Genomic DNA, 22,592 nt, shown 5'->3' on the forward strand with positions numbered 1-22,592 from the left:
TATTTGCTGGAATGGCACTTGAAAAATAGCTGAGATACTGTTTGTACAACATGAACAAGCTTTCTTGCATGAATAACTCATCCAGGATATCTGAAGGTGTTAATTCTATATGGTTGTTGATAGCCCTCCTATTGACCATGGACTTTTAGAGAAGACCATTGTTTTGTTTATTTGGTAATTGATCATCAGTTTTCTTCCCAATAGCAAGTCATGCATTCCCAAATATGCATATTAAGAATCTTCTATATCAGTGGTGGGTTGCTTCCGGTTCTGTCCGGTTCTTGCGAATTGGTAGTAATGGTGGCAGGAGGCTCTGCCCATCCAGGCGGACATCATCATAGATGATTTGCGCATGTGCAGAAGCTTCTGCACATGCACCCGCACACTCCTGTTGCGAAGCGGTAGCTGAGGTAAGTAGAACCCATCCCTCTTCTATATGAAGGTGTCCCCGGAAACCTAGTATATGTGAACAAGGTTTTTCATATAATCTTGGACTAGATTTAAGGTTCAGAAGGACTTCCAGTTGGTGCCGTGGGGATACAGACGGGGAAATGGCGAGCCCCGCGGAGCTCTGCCAAGCTGCCGCCGACAGGTCTTCGGACCTCCCCTGTCTTGAAGGGACAAGGGGACAAGAAAGGACCCCTTGGGCAGCCGAGAGGAACGGGCAGGTTCCTCGGGGCCAGAGGCTTTCCCTTCATGCCAGCGGCAGTGGAACGACAGCCATGGTGGCTGTCCCGAAACCGTGGCAACTGGGAAGAAAGATTGTGCTGGAGGAGAGGAGGAGAAGTGGAGAAGAACAGGGAGCTTGTATGCTGGGCGAGTTTAACAATTGCCCAGGCGGGAGCTGCCCTCAGATGTGGATTGCAACAAGTGAGCCCCTGTTTTAATAGCGGCTAACAACTACAGGGGCTAAAAGACAAAGGACCTGATTGATAGAAAGCACTTATTATGACTGTGTGGAAATGGCTTAGTTACAATTTTTTAAACGATTCCCCCCCACCCCCGTGGATAAATGAGGCTAGACTGATTTTATGGAGTGAGACTGGATTATATCCAGGAGAGAGGAAGGAGAAGAGGAAACAACTATGTTTTAAAAGTAAAGACAAAAGACAAACGGTGATGGAGAAAATGGCTGCTAGCTCTGAATCCCAGACTATTTGTTAATTGAAAAGAGAAACTATGTTGCTTGTTACTTGTACTGAATTGATACTGAGAAAAGACTTAGAGACCTTGGTTTCTGATACATAATCTGTTCATTGGAGGACTTATGGAAGATTTGAAAGAAGAAATTAAATGGAATAATGGAAACTGAACTAAATAAAAGTGATTATAAGAGAAAGGTGTGGCAACAAAAGGAAGACATGATGATACCATATATGGAATAGTTCCAGAACTAACTTTGCAGAACCTATAACTTTGATGACATTGAAAGGGAAAAGAAATACATTTGGACAGATTGGAGAAAAAAAACAATGGAATAAATCAAGTAACAAGTTAACAAAATATTACATTTTGATCCAAATGGATATAATGGTTATTGGGTGAATAATTAATGTTAAGAGATACTTTTCTTTCTTCTCCATGCTTTCTTTCTATTTCTTATCTTTCTTTTTTCTCTTTGTTTTATTCTTTCTCTCATCTGCTTTTTTTTTCTTCCCTCTCTATTTTTTCTCTTTTTTCTCTCTAATAATGTTTAATTCTTCTTTTTTTTTGTTATTTTTAAACTCCCTTTTTACTGAGGTCTCTATTACTTCCTTATTTATTTTATTGTAATTACTATTGTTATTATTTTCCTTGTTATTACTATCACCACCTTGTTTTAATATATATATATATATAAATGCACAAATAATTTGATTAAGAAATAAGAGCACAAATGATTTAAGAAAAATACGATCTCTGGAGGCTCTAACTTTTTCTTAAACTTTGAATTTTCCATAGATTCAACAATTTAGAAGAAAAGGTTTTTTAAGACATTGGAAGATATTTGTTAAAATATATTTTTATTTTAAATTAGAAATATGGAGGAGAATAAATGGAAAAACAATATGGGTAATATATAGTGAAGTAATTTGAAGCTAACAGATTGAATAAGAGAAGTTGGAAGGGAGGAAAATGCAAGCAAGATAATAATTAAAACAAAATGTTATCAATCAATTAAATATGTGAAACTAGGAGGAATGTGAAATATGATTTTGGAAATTAGCTAAAGTAGAATTTTGCTCCAGGTTAATAAATATGGTAGGAGTGGAGGAAGGTATTATATTAGAAAACAGTTGAAACAAAGCTTGGAATTAGTTAAAAATTAAAATAAGAATTAGGAGTGGAGGAAAGCGTGAGCTGGAAAACAGTTAAAGCAACGCTGTGGACCAGCCAATAAACAGAGTTAGGAGTGGAGGAAAGCATACGCTGGGTAACAGTTTATATGAACTGTGAACCAGTTAAAAATAAAAAGGTAGGAGTGGAGGAGACTATATCTGGGGATCAATTGAAATATAATTGTGAACCAGTTAAAAATAGGGGTAGGAGCGTAGGAAAATATGCACTAGAAGCTGCGAACCAATTAATATATAGATTAGGAGTGGAGGAAAGCATATATTGGGTAACAGCTAAAGCTAAACTGTGAACTAGCCAAAAAAATATAAAGTTAGGAGTGGAGGAGACTATCCCTGGGGAACAATTGAAATATAGTTGTGAACCAGTTAAAAATAAAGGTGGGAGCGGAGGAAAGCACTGCTGGAAAGCAACTATTTAAGTTGCAAACCAGTTATAAAATAAATATAGGAGGAGTAAAGGCGATAAGGTTGGTGTGTAGTTAAAATCATACTGTGAACCAGCCAAAATAATTTAAGGTCAGGAGTGGAGGTAAGTCTTGCTGGAAAGCAGCAGATCAAGATGTGAACCAGCTAAAAAATAAAATTAGGAGGAAGTGGAAGAAACTTTACAGGAGAATAATAATATAACTGTGAACCAGTTAAATAATCAGATTGGAGTTATATAAAGTATGAATTAGCCAAAATAATTTTAATAGTATAAGAGAATAACTATGGAGTAACTAAATCAAAATAAAATACTTTGGAAGTAATAAACTACAGAGTGAAATGTTGATTGATTTTGTAAAAATTCTAAGAGAAAAGGGAAATAAATTTTTGATAAGATTTGGATATTAATTGTGATCAAGAAGAGGTGAAATATAGATTTGGTGTAATGGGTCTTAAATTGAGAAATGTATATGAAATATTGATTGTTAAAATGATAGAGATTTAGAATGGTGTTTATAGTCTAGAATGTTGGGCGAAATAATTGAATGATAAATGTTTAGAATAAGATTTTTTTCTTTCTTTTTTCTTTTCTTTTTTTTTTAAAAAAAGATGTAATTGAATAAAAATGGGAACAAAATTGATTGTGGGAATCTTAATAATTGTACTTATTATATGACAGAACAACCACCTGCTCTAAAAAGATGTATTTTATGTTTTGTGTTTTGAAAAATTAAAAAAAAATGGAAAAAAAAGATTCAGAGATTGCGATCGGGATTTCTTGCAGAATATACTGGATAGAAGTGTTTCAGAACCTTTAAAGGGGATGATTTGCAAAACATGGAAGCAGAGATCAAGCTCCTCTTGTTGAATCAAACAGTTGCTCATTTTATTGTGTACATTGTTGCTTTGGAAGCTGCTGCCAGTTGTTTTCAGTGATTTGAAAAGAGGTGCTTTTTACCTGCTCATTGTTGTGCATCTTGTGGATCTCAAGGACATGCCTCTGAAAAATCCAGAAGCAGGGCAAATGGAAATATAAAGATGTGTCAAACCAATATGCACACACAAGAACAACATCCATTACAAATCCATCTTATTATTCTGGAATGATCATTAATTCCAATGAACTGTTCTTTCAGGAAAGAACATTGACAATCATTCACAAATGTCATCAGCAACATATTTAATATGCACACACGTTAATCAATATACAGTTAGAGTAACATCACAATATTTCTAGAATCATATGCCACAATATACACATTAATATATGCTCAGTGCAGTACTGCTTTTTCTGGACCTTTCTATTTACTATAAGTTTCATTCGTGAAGCTTGCAAGTATGGTCTCTTCCTAAAAACGGAATACAATTCATATTTTTTGGGACTGTGTGGTGCTTCAGATTCAACACCGTTGGTCAATATAACCAATCTCCAAAAGGTGTTTCAGAGCATGTAGCAACATAATGGTTTTCAACTTGTTAAATGCATCTGTGCCTTTTCTAGTACCTTACAACTTTCTTCTATAGCTTCTGTGCATTCCCAGGAAAAGACACAGAGGCTATATGTCTTAAAGTATTGCTGATTTAGAATAAAATTAGTAAAGAAATACAACACTAGTCCTTGTGTTCTATTATGAATTAATATAGTTCAGTGTTTTATTTTCTCTTTAAGTTCACATATAAAACATAAGTGTTCATTACCAGAACCCAAAATTTATTTTATTTATTCAAATTTAGTTCATATAGTTGAAGGGTAAAAATATATTATTTTGGCTATTTAGGAATAATGCATAATTTGTAAGCTAAAACTTTTTAAAATTATGGAACATATAAAGAACATCTCTCCTCTACCCACAAATTCAGAAGTCCTGGAAGAGAAACAGATTTTCTGTTATTCAGCACTATATGTTAATGAGTTGTTTGCCAAGATTTAAATTACTAATGTACCAAAGCATAGCTTCTTTGCAGCCAATGAAGAAAAAGTAGTAGTTAATTTTGCAGACTAAAATACTAAAATATTTTGACTGGGATTTTAATATTTTAACATTCCAGCTAGATATATTTAAACACACACTCGCAATTGCAGTTTTGTGGAACAATCACTAGCTCTAATTTGCCATGTAGAAGTTATATTACTATTCAATCCATCACCTCAGTACCAAAGTATTCATATAAATCATTTTTTTTTAAAGTACCTGTAAATTCATTCGAACTCAAATTCGAAAGCTATCTATGCAGACAAAGTGTAGTAGAAAGGCCAACACAGAAAATTAAGTAGTTGTTCTCTGCTTTACAGCCCTGGTTTTTTAAACATGGTTTTCATTTTCCAAGGACATTATTTTAATTTGGAAAAATTGCAGCTAAACATTCAGTGTCAACTGCAACACCTTTTTGAAATAAGAGAAGAGAAAATTCAGGGGAATATTATTCAGGTCTTTTGTTAACAATAGCACTGGAGAGAGCAGTACAGAGTTTGATTAATCCTCATATTTTGAATTGTGTCCCATTAGGCTAATTCAAAAGCTGATTTAATATCTTAGCCTGAAGTGTGGCTTATTACTATTTTTTTTTTTATATTGCAAATTCGTTAGAAGACCTTTCCTGTACTCACATAGTATTGTATGTAAATGTATTTTAAAAATACATTATTTTAAAAATAATAAAGCTAATGCCTTTAAAACATCAGTGCATTTGATCTTAATCAGTTCTCACTCATTCAAGGTATTCCAGTCTTCCATGGGAGAAAAAGAGTCAAGTGTCCATTACCATTATAAGAAATAGACACATAATTGTTCAAAATCAGACATATTTAAACATATGTCCTTGCTTTTCCCTCCAAAATGTTATATAAATGTCTATAAGACAATACTAAGATTAATAAAAATACTAAGGGAAAAAAACACTTCACAGAGGTTCAGTTTCTTCATAATATTTGGATATATGTCATCCTTGACTTACAATCATAATATAATGGATTATAATGGACCACATTGTGATGGACATGAAGCAGGTCACCAAACATAATGGATCCAACTTTATGATCATTTTTGTGACAATCATTTAGTGATCCAATGTTTTCGTTAAGGTCATGTTTTGCTGAAAACTGAAAGCAAATGTGCATTTTCAGAAAAATCATAATCATAAATGCAATCACATGACTGTGGGATGCTCTAAAAGACTGTAAACGCAGGCCAATTGCCAAGTGCTTGAATGCAACCATGTGACCATGGGAGTGGTGGCCATCGGAATGTCATAAATACCACCTGGGAGATCCATCATAACTTCAACCAGTACTAAGCAAGTGGGTATAAGTTGAGGACTGCCTGTATTCCCTCATTTAGCCCATGCTAAACATGATCATGCTTTGCCTTTTTCCTATCAGGTCCATGCAAAGATGAAAAAGTGTGGTTCAAAAATGATATTTTCTTAAAGAAAACAAAAATATTTCATGTAGAAGTACAATGCTTGTGTCAAAAATATGATCCAATGTCAATTTCAACAGTCAAGCAGGAGTTTCTCTTTGAACTACCTGTTGGAGTCCTGTTATTGCTTAGTTGAAATTTCACTGTACTGAATTGCTTCAAATCATTGATGTTTTATTTTTCCTATTAACAGGCACATTAAATCCCATTTGGGGGCCAAAATGCATGCTTATGGACAATGTTTTGGAGAACACCTAGTAATATAATCATTTTGGTTGTTTGAAGACTGTTAGTAATGAAGACTGTCAACTGGCAGAAATGAATAAGTAATTTTCCGCTTTCATTGTTGTGTCCTAGGCCATACATTACATTTTTCCTTATTGATATTTACAAACATTCACATTCTTCCCTTCAGTCATAAGCAGCATGTCTTGCTTGTATGTTTTGTTGCTTTCACATTGAACCTAATCATAAAATTCACCAGCCTTCATTTTTTCTACATGATAAGTTCGAGCATTAGATAACCATTATATTAGATTGGCTGATTGATATTATTCACTGACTAATTTCCATTGTACCAATGTACTGTGCTCCATGATTATGGAAGCAATTCTGTTCTTTTGTTTTTGTGCCCTAAATAGTGATGCTACTTTGTTGTTGTTGTTGTTGTTGTTGTTGTTGTTGTTGTTAGTGGCGAAGTCATGTCTGACCCATCGCGACCCCATGGGCAACGTTCCTCCCGGCCTTCTGTCCTCTACCATCCTCTGGAGTCCATTTAAGCTCACACCTACTATTTCAGTGACTCCATCCAGCTACCTCATTCTCTGTCGTCCCCTTCTTCTTTTGCCCTCAATCTTTCCCAGCATTAGGCTCTTCTCCAGTGAGTCCTTCCTTCTCATTAAATGGCCAGAGTATTTGAGTTTCATCTTCAGGATCTGGCCTTCTAAAGAGCAGTCAGGGTTGATCTCCTCTAGGACTGACTGGTTTGATCACCTTGCAGTCCAAGGGACTCACAGGAGTCTTCTCCAGCACCATAGTTCAAAGGCTTCAATGGCGAGTGATACTACTAATAACAAATACATTCTGTTTTATGTCAGTTTCTTTAATGAATTAGAGATGAAACAATCCCCAAAGTTTACATTTATACAAAAGAAAGAACAAAGAAGCCCGGGCGGGTAGGATTTTAGAAGTTCCTTTGGCATTATCTGTATGTTAATTATATTGACACTGTTCTTCCATGCTAGGTGGATAATGTTAAATTCAACCTTTCTTTTAATGTATAGGAAATGGTTTCTTTAGGTCAAGCATGTCTATGGAGAAATATACAGTAACTAAGCTCTGATGACCAAATAGCAGTGGTGATAAAATATACAATTAAGTGTCTTTGATCAGCTGGAAATAACTGGAGAAGAAATGCAATGCAGGCATTCCTCAGCTTAGAACTTACTGCTTAGCAACTGTTTGAAGCCACAACAGACACCTCCTCCTCCCAAAGCTACTTACAATATGATTTTGAAGTGATAGTGGCCACTCACATAGCCCTGCAGTCCTGTGATCGTGTTTTGGACACTTAGTAACCAGCTCACCTTTATGGCTGTGTGCAATATCCCACAGTCATGTGACCATGATTCTGGGCAACTGATAACCAAGCTGAAAGGAGGGGTCAAGTCAGGGCATAGCTTGGAATTCTTGCACAGCTGCACCTTCCCAGGGGAAGGGAAGCAGTCTGGTGACTTTCTTGTAAGACAGGTGGTAGAAAATAAAGTTATTGACTTTCATTGACTTACAGCCATAATTTTGGGGCTCAGTTATGGTTGTAAATTGAGGATTATCTGTAATGTTTGTAAGTGACCACTGTAGCAGTGGGAGAAAGCGAAACAGTAACTGGAAAAATATAGTTTGAAGAAATATAGTTTGAAATATAGTTTAAAAGGAGATGCCACTTAATTTGAAGCTAGAATAAAGTCAGTACTCTGGAAAATCTCTGGAACCAAAATCAGTGCAGCATATTTTGTATTTAAATCTCTTTCCCTTTATTGCAACCTTCTGAAATAGCATTCCCTCTAAGATAGATATGGTTTTTACCCTGCAAAGATTCTGGAAACCGATTGACACCTAGTTATGTTTTTTGAATGTTGTTGTTTTCTCTGGGCAGTCACGGTTTTTTATAGTATGTTTTTAATAGTATTTTTAATAGTATTTTAATTATACATTTGATATTTTGTAAGCTACCCAGTGATGGGTTTCTACTGGTTCACCCCAGTTTGGGTGAACCGGTAATGGTGGTGGCGGGAGGCTCTGCCCACCCGCCCGGATGTCATCACGGATAGTCTGTGCATGCGCAGAAGCACCACATACGAGTGAAACAACCGGTTCCGAACTGGTAGCGAAGGTAAGTGGAACCTACTACTGAAGCTACCCATAGTCTTTGTGAAGTCAGCTGGTCTTGAAAGGAGGAAGGGAAGGAGGAAAGCACAATGATAAACAAATAATTTTGTTTCAAGTAAAGGAAGAGAGACAGGAAAGCTTGTGAAGACACAACTAGTATTCTCTTTAGCACTCTCAGAGAGTGCTAAACTCAAAACTTGAAATCAGCTCTACTTGTAGGCATAGCTTTAAAAATTAATTTACAGAGGCTATTGAAGGAGGATAACCATAAAGGAATTAGAAAAGAATGTAGATCAAAAACAGTTGTACCTTAATCATTGCATGAGTAGAACAATCCCTCCTCTTCCTGTTAGCAAAGCAAGAGTTTGGCTGCAGACTAGGTTTGCAGTTCTGCTGAAATCCATTTTGATGTGGTCCTTAACCTTCCAGAGGCATGAATGTCTGCTTCATCATGGTGAAGAATTGCTTGAAGCTTTTCCCCTTGGCTGTTAAAATAATATTCACTCATCTTTGAGAAAAAAGTATGTTACCATAAAACTTGTCTGGTTCTAAAGTGAAATAATTCCCCCACTGAATACATGTGTAGCCAGAGCATGGAGTAAATGTAGATATTTCTATTCTAATTACCCTTCTTACTTCCTACTTGCAAATAAGTGATTGATTGATTGGTTGGTTGATTATGTGCCACCAAGTGATTATTGAATCTTAGACAGCCTATAGATAGCTTTTCTCAATGAGGGGAGTAAATAAAGGGGTTAATTATGTTGACTGGCATTCTCTGGTGAGCTGTTAGTCTCTTTTACTGGCTGACAGTATATGGACTTCCTCTTCTTTTGTGGCTTTCACAGTAGTCATTTGTATTGGATATTCCATTAGTGGGTTCTTTGGACCTTCCACTCATAATGACTTCAAAAGTCTTTCTCTGACCTCTCCTCGAACTAATGAAAAGCCATCAGCAATCAGTGCTGTCTACAATTCATGTTTGTTTGTCTGCCTTTCCTTTATGTTTACAGTTTTCCCTTCTTTCTTGCCAGCAGAGCAGAGTCCCCCTTTTCTTATGGGGAATTTTACTATGTGTTTTGTTTCTGGAGTTGCTATCAGCTAAGAAAGATTTGTTTGGCAACACCCCCACCCACCTCCCTCTCTGTGTTTGTGTGTGTGTGTGTGTGTGTGTGTGTGTGTGTGTGTGTGTGAGAGAGAGAGAGAGAGAGAGAGAGAGAGAGACAGAGACAGAGACAGAGACAGAGACAGAGACAGAGAGAATAACAGAAAATCATGAAAATTGCAGATTGTCACAATGCAAGTTCAAACATTTTCTGTTATGATTTCTTGCTTAGCCTTATTTTGGATTATGGACACATTTACTGTGTCAGAGTACATAATTGTTAGTATGGGCTGCTAACCATTTTTGAACGGCATTAGTGGCCTCAGTGGGGCTCAAACTAGACAGCAATGCTTGAGCTGACATACTTTCAATGTGAAGCAGGAAAATATGGGAAGAAGTTGTATTTGCAGTGGACAGTTCTGCTTCACACTGAGAACAGTATTTTTTTTAAACTTATGTCAGCTCAAGCATTGCTGTCTAATTTGAGCCCCACATTTTGATAGTGCAAAGGAGAAGTAATGTCCTCCTCACTTGGATGAATCCAACAAAATATATCTTGCAGTCTATTTAGACTAAGGTAGAGATGTAAAGATGTGTATCATCAGCAAACTGATTATAGTAAACCCTATGTTGATAGATGACCCCAATCATCTAGATATTTTTTTATTTTATTTTTTTAAAATTTGATTTATATGCCGCCCTTCTGCGGAGACTCAGGGAGGCTTACAATGTGCTAAGCAATAGCCTTCATCCTTTTGTATATTTATACAAAGTCAGCTTATTGCCCCCACAACTGGGTCCTCAATTTACCTACCTTAGAAAGGATGGAAGGCTGAGTCACCTTGAGCCTGGCGAGATTCGAACCTGCAGTAATTGCAGGCAGCTGGTCTTAATAACAGGGTGCTTTAGACCACTGTACTACCAAGGCGCTCATATATTCCTAATATATTCCTATATTAAATAGGAATTAATATAAAGTGAAATTTTAGGGGTGGGGGGGACCTTGGTGGTCTTTTAATCCAACCTGCTACCCAGAGCAGAAATTCTCAGACTGGCCCATTCAATCAAATTTCATCTGATAAGAAGGAGAGAGTTTGATTGACATTCATTAAATGGCCTGTATTACAGTATACAATCATCTCTCCACTGGCTTGCTGCCTTCCTTATGTCCTACGATTTACTTAAACATTAAACTTAAACATTAGAAGAAAACATCATAAGGATTTTTTGTACAATTAGGAATTTCAAGCAGCTGCACAGACTTCAGAATAATGAAAAATTGAGCAACAGAGAGCAACAATATCTGCATTAGCTCCCTCTACTGCTTCCAACAATAAAATAAGCTCCAGAACAGCATTAAGAGGAATTAAAATTAACCCTTGGGACTCTGAGAATATGGTAGAAAAACAAAATATTCTTTTTCAGGGAAGAAAACAACTGAGGAAACAACTGAGGGGAAATTTCAGGATAGTTTTAGCTGAAATATCAAATATTGCAGATGGTTTTTTTCCCCCTTTCATAGCTCTTAGACAGCAGCTGTGACAGAAATTTGCAAGGGAATAGAGAATCTCAAGGTTTCAGATGAAATACATTTTTCAATCTAATAATGCCTATTTCTTCATATATTCTTTTAACAAAAACAATCCCTTTATGTGAGGCAATATAATGAAATACATTAAAGTATAAACTCAGAATACTCTGTCTCTGACAGTAAATATACAACTACCAAGTGCATCAAATAAATGTATAACAGATAAGTGTCAGCTTATTTTTCTGACCTAGGCTTCCTGAGACAGTAAAAAGCACATGATTAGTCTCAAAAAACCTCTTTTTATTTCAATGGCTTTGAATTATGTTAATTCACAGCCCGTAATGAGTCACGAATAGTTTGTAAAGAGTCCGACAGAAGTCTGCCACAGTCCTTCGGGATAAGGCTGATAAGCACCAAAAGTTATGGTTTCATTTTTATACCATGTTTCCTCGAAAATAAGACCTTGACTTATATTTTTTTGAACCCTGAAATAAGCGCTTGCCCTTATTGCCATGCACTCAAAAGCCCGACTGGGCTTATTATTTTGGGGAAAACAAGGTATCCATTTTCAAATTTTTTATATTAAAATATGAATCATACTCCTTTTTTTTTTTACTTTATCATATGTCCACCATACATGATAAAAAATTCCTTCTTTGCTTTTACACTTCCAACATTCATTTGACATAACTTTATACATCTTAGATAACTGGTGTTAAATACCAGTGATACATCATTTTGTATAAATTTGCTTTTAGATTATAATTCAATTGAAATTTTAAACCCTTCGTCCATATATTTTCCCACTGTTCCAAGCATCACATTATATCCAAAATTCCTTGCCCACTGAGTTAAAAAGTATTTTACATGGAGACCTCTTCTGAACATCGTGCTCGATGTTGGAAAGAATGAAACTCTGATTTTGGGTTCTACAGATTAGACTGATAGATCTTTATTGAAATGGCTTGTTTATACTATTATGGAAAAGCAAAAAGTTGTGATTTGATGTTAATGCTTTATTTTACTGTAACAGAGTCAGAAATCAATGCTTCTCTTTCTTTCACCCCCCCCCATCTTTCCTCACTTCTCTTCCTCCTTTTTCTGTCCCCCCCACTGCTCTCCTATTTACTTTTTTATTTTGTATTTTATAACACTCTATAACTCAATTTAAAAATGTTTACCCAACCAGATTCATGATCCAATTTTGACGCTTCCCAGCTTAGCATCAATTCTTGATGCAGCAAAAGATTCATTGAGTTAGCTCAACAAGATTAGAATCTTTACTGAAGACAAAAATTAAACCATACAAATAGTTGTTTACATATCCCCAGTGTAAAGCTGTAAAATATTTTTGTACCAACTTTAGATTTTGGTTTCTTTTCCAAATGGCCAAGTACTTGTGTTAAGTTTCTTGAGACTCTTTTTTTTTCCACTATATATTCAAGATGGACTGTGATTAATACACATATGTATATATTTATGTGTGTGTATGTGTGTATATGTATATATGTATCAGTGGTGAAATCCTCCCTGGTTTGCCACCGGTTCGCTGCCCGCACATACGCGGTGTGTGCCAAGTGTGTGCTGCGCGCACATGGACAGTGCATTCCAAATGCACGCTGCACACGTGCATGCACAGTGCATGCCAAAGACATGCACATTAGCAGTGTGTGCCAAACATGTGCTGCACACACATGTGCAGTGCACACCAAATGCACACTGCATGTATATGCGCAGTATACGCCAAATGTGTGCTGCACATGGAAAAAGGAGGCTTGGGAAGGTAAGTAGAACAGTGAGGTGAGGAACAGCTGTGCCACATGATTTAGATTCACTAGAAAGCAGGATTTCCTGCTTTCTAGCAATTTTAAATTGTGCGGCACAGCTGATCATCGGAAATACTGGTCCGGACCAACTGGTAGCTTTTTTTACTACTGGTTCATTGAACCAGTAGCTTTTATCACTACCAGTTCACTCGAACCAGTGCGAACCAGTAGGATTTCACCACTGATATGCATATAGCATATGTATATGTGTGTGCATGTATGTGTATGATTATATATTTATTTTCTTTTGAGAGCAGGCATCAGAATTTCATCTTTTACTATGTGCCAGTGTTTTCACAGAAAAAAGTGATAATAAAGGTTATCTTATCTTATCTCTTATCTTTTGTGGCCTGGAGGTAGTGTTTTATAAAATTCATTAGTAGGAAGGCTCTTCTAGCTGCCATTTTGTAAAAAATATTCACAGTAAGTTCTCAATTTTCTAAAGGTGCCCACCTGCCTAAGAACTGCCCCTATAAGTGATGAATGGGGGAAGGTGGCAATATAGAAAAAGTGATCTCAAAATCCAAACCACAACTCTTTTGTGCACATATTATCACATACAAAAGGAGGGGAGTTTGGATTGTCAGATTGTTCCCGAAACCTTGGCTATTTTGACCATTGTTATAAATCTCATCTCATTACTATTATTCATTAGTTCTCCATATCCAAGGGACCTTTACATTTGAGGTTTTCAAAAGATAACTTGCACTGTGTTATGACAGATATATTTCAAATTTTTTTAGCAGGATTCTGGACTGGATTTTCTGTATTTGATTTTAAGTAGGCAAGTTTTTTATTGTTATATTTTCTTTTCTTCATTACTTATTTAAAAAGAAACACTTCACCTCATTTAAAAAGAAATACCTTCACACACATAATGATTCGGAAAAACAATATAGCTATTGACAATATACTTAAACAGTAGAAAGGTTATTAATTGCTATCAACAGGATGGTTTTCTGTTTAAAAACTCTGTTGGTTACAAGTCAACCTGGGAAAGAAACTATTTTACATTTTCCATCTCACTTTAGTTTTACTGCAGTAATCTTACCTTCTATACGTTCTTTGTCCTTTATCCATTTGCTAAAGTATTTTCCTTGTGTGACCAAAATCTTAAGTTTTGTCTCTTTATTTCTCCATCAATGAAAGAGATGATAACCACTGCTGACCTCAATTACACAAAAGTTTTGTGGAGTCCTATTCATATCTGCTGAAATAGATTCTCTTTAATAACAATGCATCTATTTATAAAATGGGCTCTCTCACACTAACTCTCTGTCTCTTTCTTTTTATTTTCTTAAAGCTACACACTGACCAAGATAAAGGAGATGGAAATTTAAAATACATATTAACGGGAGATGGAGCTGGCAGCGTATTCGTTATAGATGAAAACACCGGAGATATTCATGCAGCAAAAAGGCTGGACAGAGAAGAAAGGTCTCTGTATGTGTTACGTGCCAAGGCTATAGATCGAAATACTGGAAGACAGGTGGAACCAGAATCGGAATTTATCATTAAAATCCATGATATCAATGACAATGAGCCCAAATTTACGAAGGATATTTATGTAGCCAATGTTCCTGAAAAGTCTGCAGTTGGTAAGTATAATTTATCATCATGTAAATGTAAAAGAATGTTGAAAGTCAATTGGAAACTAAGTCACTTTTCAGTAGTCAATTGTATTCTAGAGGCTGTTTGGAGAATTTAAAACAGTAATACATCCTTTCAAATTTGTTACTTGAACTGTTCCAGGTTGTCAGCAGTGTCTACTTTTTTCCACCCTATTGATTACCACATTGTTTTCCTTCATCATTAACAGTCAAATGGAAACGTATCAGACATTGTTTTAAGAATTATTGCCACTGATAACACTGTTGAATAGAATAAAAATGTTTATTCAGATTCAGTAATAATTATATATGTTTCACATTCAGATTTTGGAAGCCAGAGTGCTGTAACAGCAGCATTGTCATTTTCTCTTAAAGCTTTTAAACATCTGACTCTAAGAGCCATGGCAGTGCAGTGGTTAGAATGCAGTACTGCAGGCTAATTCATTGTTCACTCCAGGAATTTGGTTCTCACCTGCTCAAGGTTGACTCAGCCTTCCATCCTTCCAAGGTCGGTAAAATGAGGATCCAGATTGTTGAGGAAAATATGCTGACTCTGTAAACCACTTAGAGAGGGCTGTTAAGCACTATGAAGCAGTATATAAATCTAAGTGTTATTGCTATTACTCAGGAGATATAGGTTCATCCTTTTGAAAAAATGTGTTGTAAATCAGGGCATTCATGACAGTAAACACACTATGTAAGTCCAACATCATTGAGTTGTGGCACATGCTGAGAAGTACGCACTTGTATAATTTACAAAAATCCCCTTCTATTTCCGGAGTTTGCTTTAATTCTAGTTTACTTCTTTATCCATATTGTTATTAATCACTTTTATACATAGTTAGCCACTGTTTTTTATTTAAAAGGCTTTGAAAATTAAATTTAAACAGGCAATCCAGATTATTTATTTATTTATTTATTTATTTTATAAAATTTGTATTCCGCCCTATCTCCAAGGACTCAGGGCGGCTCACAACGACAGTCGACCAAGCGACTGTTAAAAACAACGAATATACATAAAAATCAAGAAAGTTTTTTTTTTAAAAAAATTAAAATATACTACCCTATCAGTCCAGGCGGGGGACATAAATAGCCAGGTTTTCAATTCACGGCGGAAGGTGCGAAAGTCAGGGGCCAACTAGAGCCCCAAGGAAGTTGATTCCAAAGGGTGGGGGTGCTCACAGAGAAGGCTCTACCCCTGGGAGTCGCCAGCCGACATTATCTAGTCGACGGCACCCTGAGTAGGCCCTCTCTGTGAGAGTGCACTGGGCGATGGGAAGTTGATGCTGGTTTCAAGTGGTCCGACAAATAACCTGGGTCTAAGCCATGAAGGGCTTTATAGGTTAACACCAGCACCTTGAATCTCACCCAGAGGGCAACCGGCAACCAATGCAAGCCGCACAGGAGTGGTGTAATATGGGAGTATCGGGTCCCTCCCACAACAACCCGTGCGGCCGCATTCTGTGCCAGCTGAAGCCTCCGGGTGGTCTTCATGGGCAGCCCCATGTAGAGAGCATTGCAGTAGTCGATCCGGGAGGTGACTAGTGCATGAGTGACTGTGTGTAGGGCATCTCAGTCCAAGTATGGGCATAACTGGTGTACCAGGTGAACCTGGGCAAACGCCCCCCTGGTCACAGCCGTGATATGACCCTCCAGACTTAGCCGTGAATCCAAGAGGATGCCCAAGTTGCATGCCCTGTCTATGGGGGGTAACACCTCGCCCCCAATAGATAGCGTTGGAACCTCTCGCTCGGCCCGAGATGCAGGTATCCACAGCCACTCGGTCTTGGCTGGGTTAAGTCGAAGCCTGTTATTCCCCATCCAGATCCGTACCACCTCCAGGCACCGGGACATCACATTGAGGGCATCGCTGGCTGGTTCGGGGTGGATATAAAAAGCTGGGTATCATCAACGTACTGATGATACCCCACCCCAAAACCATGGATGATCTCTCCCAGCGGCTTCATATAAATGTTGAACAGAAGGGGCGAGAGGACCGACCCCTGGGGCACCCTGCAAGTGAGGGGCCTCATGGCCGACTTCTGCCCCCCTGCCAACACTGCTTGCGTACGACCCGAGAGGTAGGAGGCAAACCACCGTAAAACAGTGCAGCCCACTCCCAATCCCTCGAGGCGTCGCAGCATGATACCATGGTCGATTGTATCAAAAGCCGCTAAGAGATCTAATAGGACCAGGACCGAAGAATGACCCCTGTCCCGAGCCCTCCAGAGAGCATCCATCAGCGCGACCAATGCTGTCTCCATGCTGTAACCAGGCCCGTAACCTGATTGGCACAGATCGAGGTAATCTGCTTCATCCAGGGCCACTGGAAACTGACGTGCCACCACGCTCTCAACAACCTTCGCCAAAAAGCGAAGGTTGGAGACCGGACGAAAGTTGCCCAAAATGGTTGGATCCAAGGCAGGTTTCTTAAGGAAGGACCTAACCACCGCCTCCTTCAAGATGGCGGGAAAACTCCCTACATCCAAGGATGCCATTATCACTGCCTGGATCCAACTGCGTGTCACCTCCCAAGCTGCATAAACCAGCCAGGAGGGACACGTGTCCAGTATGTGTATAGTATAGTTTATTGAATAGCCCGAAGGCTTTTTCAAACAAAACAGAAAAGAAAAAGGGAACAAGATAAAACAGTTACAAAAATAGCAATCTAAAAATATATGGTAGATGACATTAAAATTTTATCATATCAAATTTCAATAGCTAAGTTGCCAAGACTAGAAGACTAGATAACCCAAATAGGATAGCTCCTCTCTAACTGAGCTCATCTTTCTTACAATCGATAAAATTTTCCTTGATATAACTGGCTCGTATTGCCGTCAACCTTTTAAGGTATCGAGTGATCGCTCTTACCGGGGGAGGAGAGTCAGCCCTCAACAGAAATGCTAATTTTTGGCTTATATTCCAGTGGGGAAATTTATTTATAATTGGGGACAGATATTGATTTCTAACTTCCTGATAGAGACTACATTCGAATATTATATGCGCCATGTCCTCCACGATGTTTACCCCACATATGCATATTATTTTGTCATATGGGATTTTCCGATAGCGGCCGAATCTAACGTTGGTATCTAGAAGTTTGAATCTAAACTTAACAAATAACTGTCTCTCCACTGATGGCATTTCTAAATATAAATACTTTTCCAGGGTGAAAGTTGTTTTAACTGCTGTCAGCAGTTTAAGGGAATGATTAGTTGAAAGGGTTGCCATATCCATTTGCCCATGTGCCCAGTATGCAAGTGGTCGCACTCAGCTTCCTCATGATCCTGTCCACTTCCTCCAGGGTAACAGGATCAAACTCTTCTCAACAACAAGACCTGCTGCCTCCCCACTGTCCGACCCTGCCCAGTCAGAGTCCAAGCCATTCCGAATCTGAGCGATCTTGTCCCACAGATGTTGACTAAACTCCTCAGCTCACCCCCGCAAAGGGTCCTCCCCTGCCCTGTGATACAGGAGGGAGCGGGATACCCTGAACAGGGCAGCTGGGTGATTATCTGCAGACACGATGAGGGCGGAGAAGTATGTATGCTTCTTAGCTGGGCTCGGTCAGGTTCTGAACGACTAGTCCTCCAACGGCTTTCTAGGCCTTTCCTCCTGCGCTTCATCAGTATACCAAGGAGCAAGCCAGAGTCTGCGCCAGGTCAGAGGCCTCAAAGGCATGACACGGTCGAGAGCCCCAGTGGCTGCCCTATCCCAGGCCTCCACCAAGGTCTTGACCAGAGCATGGGAGAGAGAGAGAGGAATCATCCCAAGCTCCGTCTGGAGCCTCTCAGGATCCATCAGGTGCCTGGGGGGGAACCAGATGGTTGGTTCTGCATCCCAGCAAGGTGGGGCAGCATTCTGAAGTCCTACCGGAGGAGATGATGGTCGGTCCATGACAGGGGGGAAGCAACAAATACCCCCTCCCACCGAACATAACACGCCACTGCTCTGAGATGAAAACAAGATTGGGTGTGTGCCCTCCCTCATGAGTCGGTCCCTGAATAATCTGAGTCAGGTCCATGGCCGCCATGGATGCCATGAACTCCCAAGCCACCCCCGCCACCCCGCCCAGGGAAGGCAGGTTTATAGTTAATGATGGTTAATTCCAAGCAAATGCAACAGACTATATGAATGAAAGAAAATCATAAAGGGAAAAATAAAGAATTTGGACAAGTTAAAAAAAAAGAGCAGTTTGTACATTGTTCTCTTAATGATAGTAATGATGCTAGAATTTCCATCGCTAAGTGATTCAGTTGTAAAATGCAGTGTCACATAGCAGTCTGTCATTGTCTTTGATATTAAAAAACAAAACAAAAACTCCATAATTTATGTGGGTAAGTGAAACGAAATGGTAAGTTATACAACCAAAAAAGTAAATTTAAGGAAAGCCTGTAGGAATGTATCATCTAAATGCACATAATACACTAAGTCCCAAACCCAGGTTAATGAAGAACAGTTATTGTGACAATGTAAGGTTCTATATCAGTGATTCTTAAATTGCTTGACCCCCATTACTCCTTTGCCTGGTCTCAAATGTAATTAACCCCACCCCACAAAAAAGTCCTCTTACATAACTGTCTCCACAGCCCCAAATTGCATCCTCAGCTCAGAAACAAGCAGTTACAAATTGCTCTATTACCCCCAGTATATGTTCAAATTACAATTTTAGAGTCACTGTTCTATATCAAAATGAAACATGTTATGCTTTGATGTGATGACCTGGTACATGCAACAATAGCTGGATTCTCAAACTCATTGAACCACAAATTCCCCAACCACATTTTATCCTAATCTAGCTATACCCAAGCAATATGAAGAATTGTTAACAGTTTTAATAATCTTCATATTATATATCTTCCTAGTAATTTAAAAGAATAAATACTGTTTTCAGGACAGAATCTCTGAGGTCCTACACCATCAAAGCTACTTACAGTTCTTGGATCTCTTAAATGCTTAAAGATATACTTGCCATAATGACATAGAGCAGTGTTTCCCAAACTTGACCCTTTGAAGGTGTATGGACTTCAACTCCCAGAATTCCTCAACCAGGCATACTGGTTGGGGAATTCTGGGAATTGAAGTCCATGCATCTTAAAATAGCCAAGTTTGGGAAACACTGATATAGAGCCATAATGTATCTGTATCTGGGGGGAAAAAAAGGGATTGACATTCTGTTTACTTTTGAAACACAAGAAATTGTGCAAATATGCACTTCCAGAATCTTAAACAAATAGCTTGGGTTTCTCTACTTGCCAGGAAGGGGAATACATCCTTAGGGTATTCCCTAAGGATGAACAGCTGGATGTGTTTTAGTAACCGAAGAAAATTGTTGATTTGACAGACCCACGTTCTAGTTTGTATCTGAAATGGACTGATTAAAGATCCTACCAATACAAGCAGGACAGAGGTCCTACTTCATGGAGACCCAGGTGGAAACAAAGAGAGGAAAGATTATTTGCACAACTAATTTTCACAGTTGATATTTTTGACAGGCAGGGGGTGTCAGTTGTCTTGATTTTTATGTTCATAAAGAAGTAGCATTGACATTAGGAAGTACTGAAAGTTCTGGGTACATTGACAAGAGACTATAGCATGGTAGAACATGTGATATGCATGCAGAAGGTCCCAGGTTCAGTCCTTGGCAAGTCCAAATATATCTGGAAAAACCTATTCTTGACAGTTGCTCTTAATGCTAGGTTAGATAAACTAGAATTTGCTTTAGGTGTATGGAAGCTCTCTATGTTCCTGTCAGATGTAAATGCCTTATTCTCTAATGTGTAAATAATGTATATATGGAACATCAGGGGTTAACTTATTACTTGAGCTTTAATGTATTCATAATTTACCACTCCCATTCCTGGCTCCGCCCCTTGTATATAAAAGGAGCCATCCTCCCCATTTTCCTTGCTTCTATCTTGAATATTCAGCGAATATAGAATGCCTATAATGATTAAAGAGAATTATATTTAAACCTATAACTTCTATTATCTTTATTGAGTCTGATCCTGAAAATATTGCAACAAGCTGGTAGCAGAGGATGGTTAATTGACTCAATAAGTAATTAAAAATGTCCAAGAAAGATAGGCCCAACACCAGGGCCTACAGCAAAGAAATAGAAACTGATCAAGAGATGATCAACGAATCCACAAATGCGATTTCGAGAGAATCCGAAGAATACACCACTGAAGAAGAAGAACTGATGAGTGAAAATAACGACCAGGAAGAAATCGAGATAGAAAATAACGAACTCAGGTCAGAAATATTAAAAATACTAAAAAGCCAAAAGAATGATGAAAGCCTCATCGCGGACCTCCAGGAGATGCTGAGAAACAGCGGAGCAGCGAGAGAGAAAAACATCATTAAAGAAAAACCCAAAGATCAAAAAACTGTGAGTGAAATGACTACTGAGAAAATAGTTGTTAAAAAGAAAAGATGTGACCCCGCGCGAAATTTTGAACGGCAGCCATCTTGGTTTCAACGAACTTCAAAAGAGAGTGAAGCAGAGCCAATCAAAACGCTCAGTTCAAAATTTCTGGCGCGAAAAACGCTATCAGACGAAGAAAGTGAAAAAGAAGTCTCAAATTCTTCAGATGAACCAAAATCAGAAAGTGAAGACGATTTAACAAAGTCTCAAGTAGAGTCAGCAATGAAAACACTTTTTGCTGCTTTTGGGCCAAGATTGAAAATTTCTAAGACATCAACGAAGAAGCAAGCAATCAAACCGACAACTCAAGACCTGCACGCTCCCATCCTGACTTCGAAAACGACGACACCCGAGCCCAGAGAGCCATGCCGATTCCGTCCTACACCGCAGACAGAATCGAGTGCCAGCACACACAAGAGAAAGAGAAGAACCGCCGCCATCACCAAAGCCCCAAAAACCGAGCCAGAGACCGACTCATCTGAAGAGGAGCGGATCGAGAGAGCTGAAATGGAGAGAACCTTCCACAACGGCGCCAAAGAAGAAATGAGCAACGCGCATGTGCAAAACTACGTAGACGGCCCCGAAAGACTTGAACTGGCCAGAGAACCGCGCAGACTCGTTACAAGCATCCCAATGCCGTTCTGTAATTTCCTGCACTTGAGAGACCACGGACTGCCTCAGGTTGTAAGTAATGGACAAAATAATGTGGGGAACTTACCCAGTGACTTCCCAAAACTTAGAGTTGATGGCATTAATTTACAAGAGTGGTACCAACAGCTTCAGGTTATTTTTATGAAAGAAAATTTACTATTCTTTATAACTAGTCCTCCAAGAAGACCTTGGACTTTAAAAATAGACTGTTTACATCATAGAGCATTTTTCATAATAATTTCTAGCGTGTCTCCTGCAATGTATCATAGCATCAAACCAAACCTAACTGTATCAGAAATAATTCAATGCATGTTTAATCTATTTCACAGCGATAGCGTAGCCACAACCACAAGAATGTCTAAGGATTTCTTTTCTTCTAGAGTGAAACCAGGGGTTTCTATAAGTGAACATTTGATAAATCTAAACAAAATAAGAGCTGAGCTGCAATTGAGGGGGGAAGTGATTTCAGATCAAACTATGAAAAGTGTTATTATCAATTCACTTGATCCATCATGGGATAGCTTTATGTCACACTTAGATACCATTAATTTGGGATATTTATCAATAGAAAGTCTATCTAACAAATTGATAGCAGAAGACAATTCAAGAAAAAATCGTTCCAATAACCAAACAGAACACAAATCTTTTAGGAAAGTAGTCTTTCAAGATAAATATAATGAGGCCTTTAGATGCCACAATTGTGGATCCAGGGAACACAGTAGAAGAGACTGTCCCAAAGTCCCAAGGGAGAGACATAGGCCAGAATATAGGAGCAAATACAATTACAGACAATCTTCCACAGATAGACACAAATATAGAAGTCCACCAAACTACAGAGAAAGTAGAGGGGGTAGAGAAAATTCAAAAGAGAGA

The 22,592-nt window shown here is 38.3% G+C and overlaps 1 protein-coding gene across 2 annotated transcripts in view; it reads left to right on the forward strand.

The window, feature by feature from the left end:
• The window catches only part of CDH9 (cadherin 9), a 129,642-nt gene that overhangs the window by 19,975 nt on the left and 87,075 nt on the right, over positions 1-22,592 (forward strand). For both annotated transcript variants that reach the window (XM_070942574.1, XM_070942575.1), the window contains exon 2: positions 14,335-14,629. In XM_070942574.1, the coding sequence (XP_070798675.1) occupies positions 14,335-14,629 (295 nt within the window). The remainder of the gene's footprint in view (positions 1-14,334; positions 14,630-22,592) is intronic.

This window comes from Pituophis catenifer, unplaced genomic scaffold (genome assembly GCF_029215685.1).
Source record: "Pituophis catenifer annectens isolate HBS135680 unplaced genomic scaffold, rPitCat1.0.hap2 SCAF_3, whole genome shotgun sequence".
NCBI lineage: Eukaryota > Metazoa > Chordata > Lepidosauria > Squamata > Colubridae > Pituophis > Pituophis catenifer.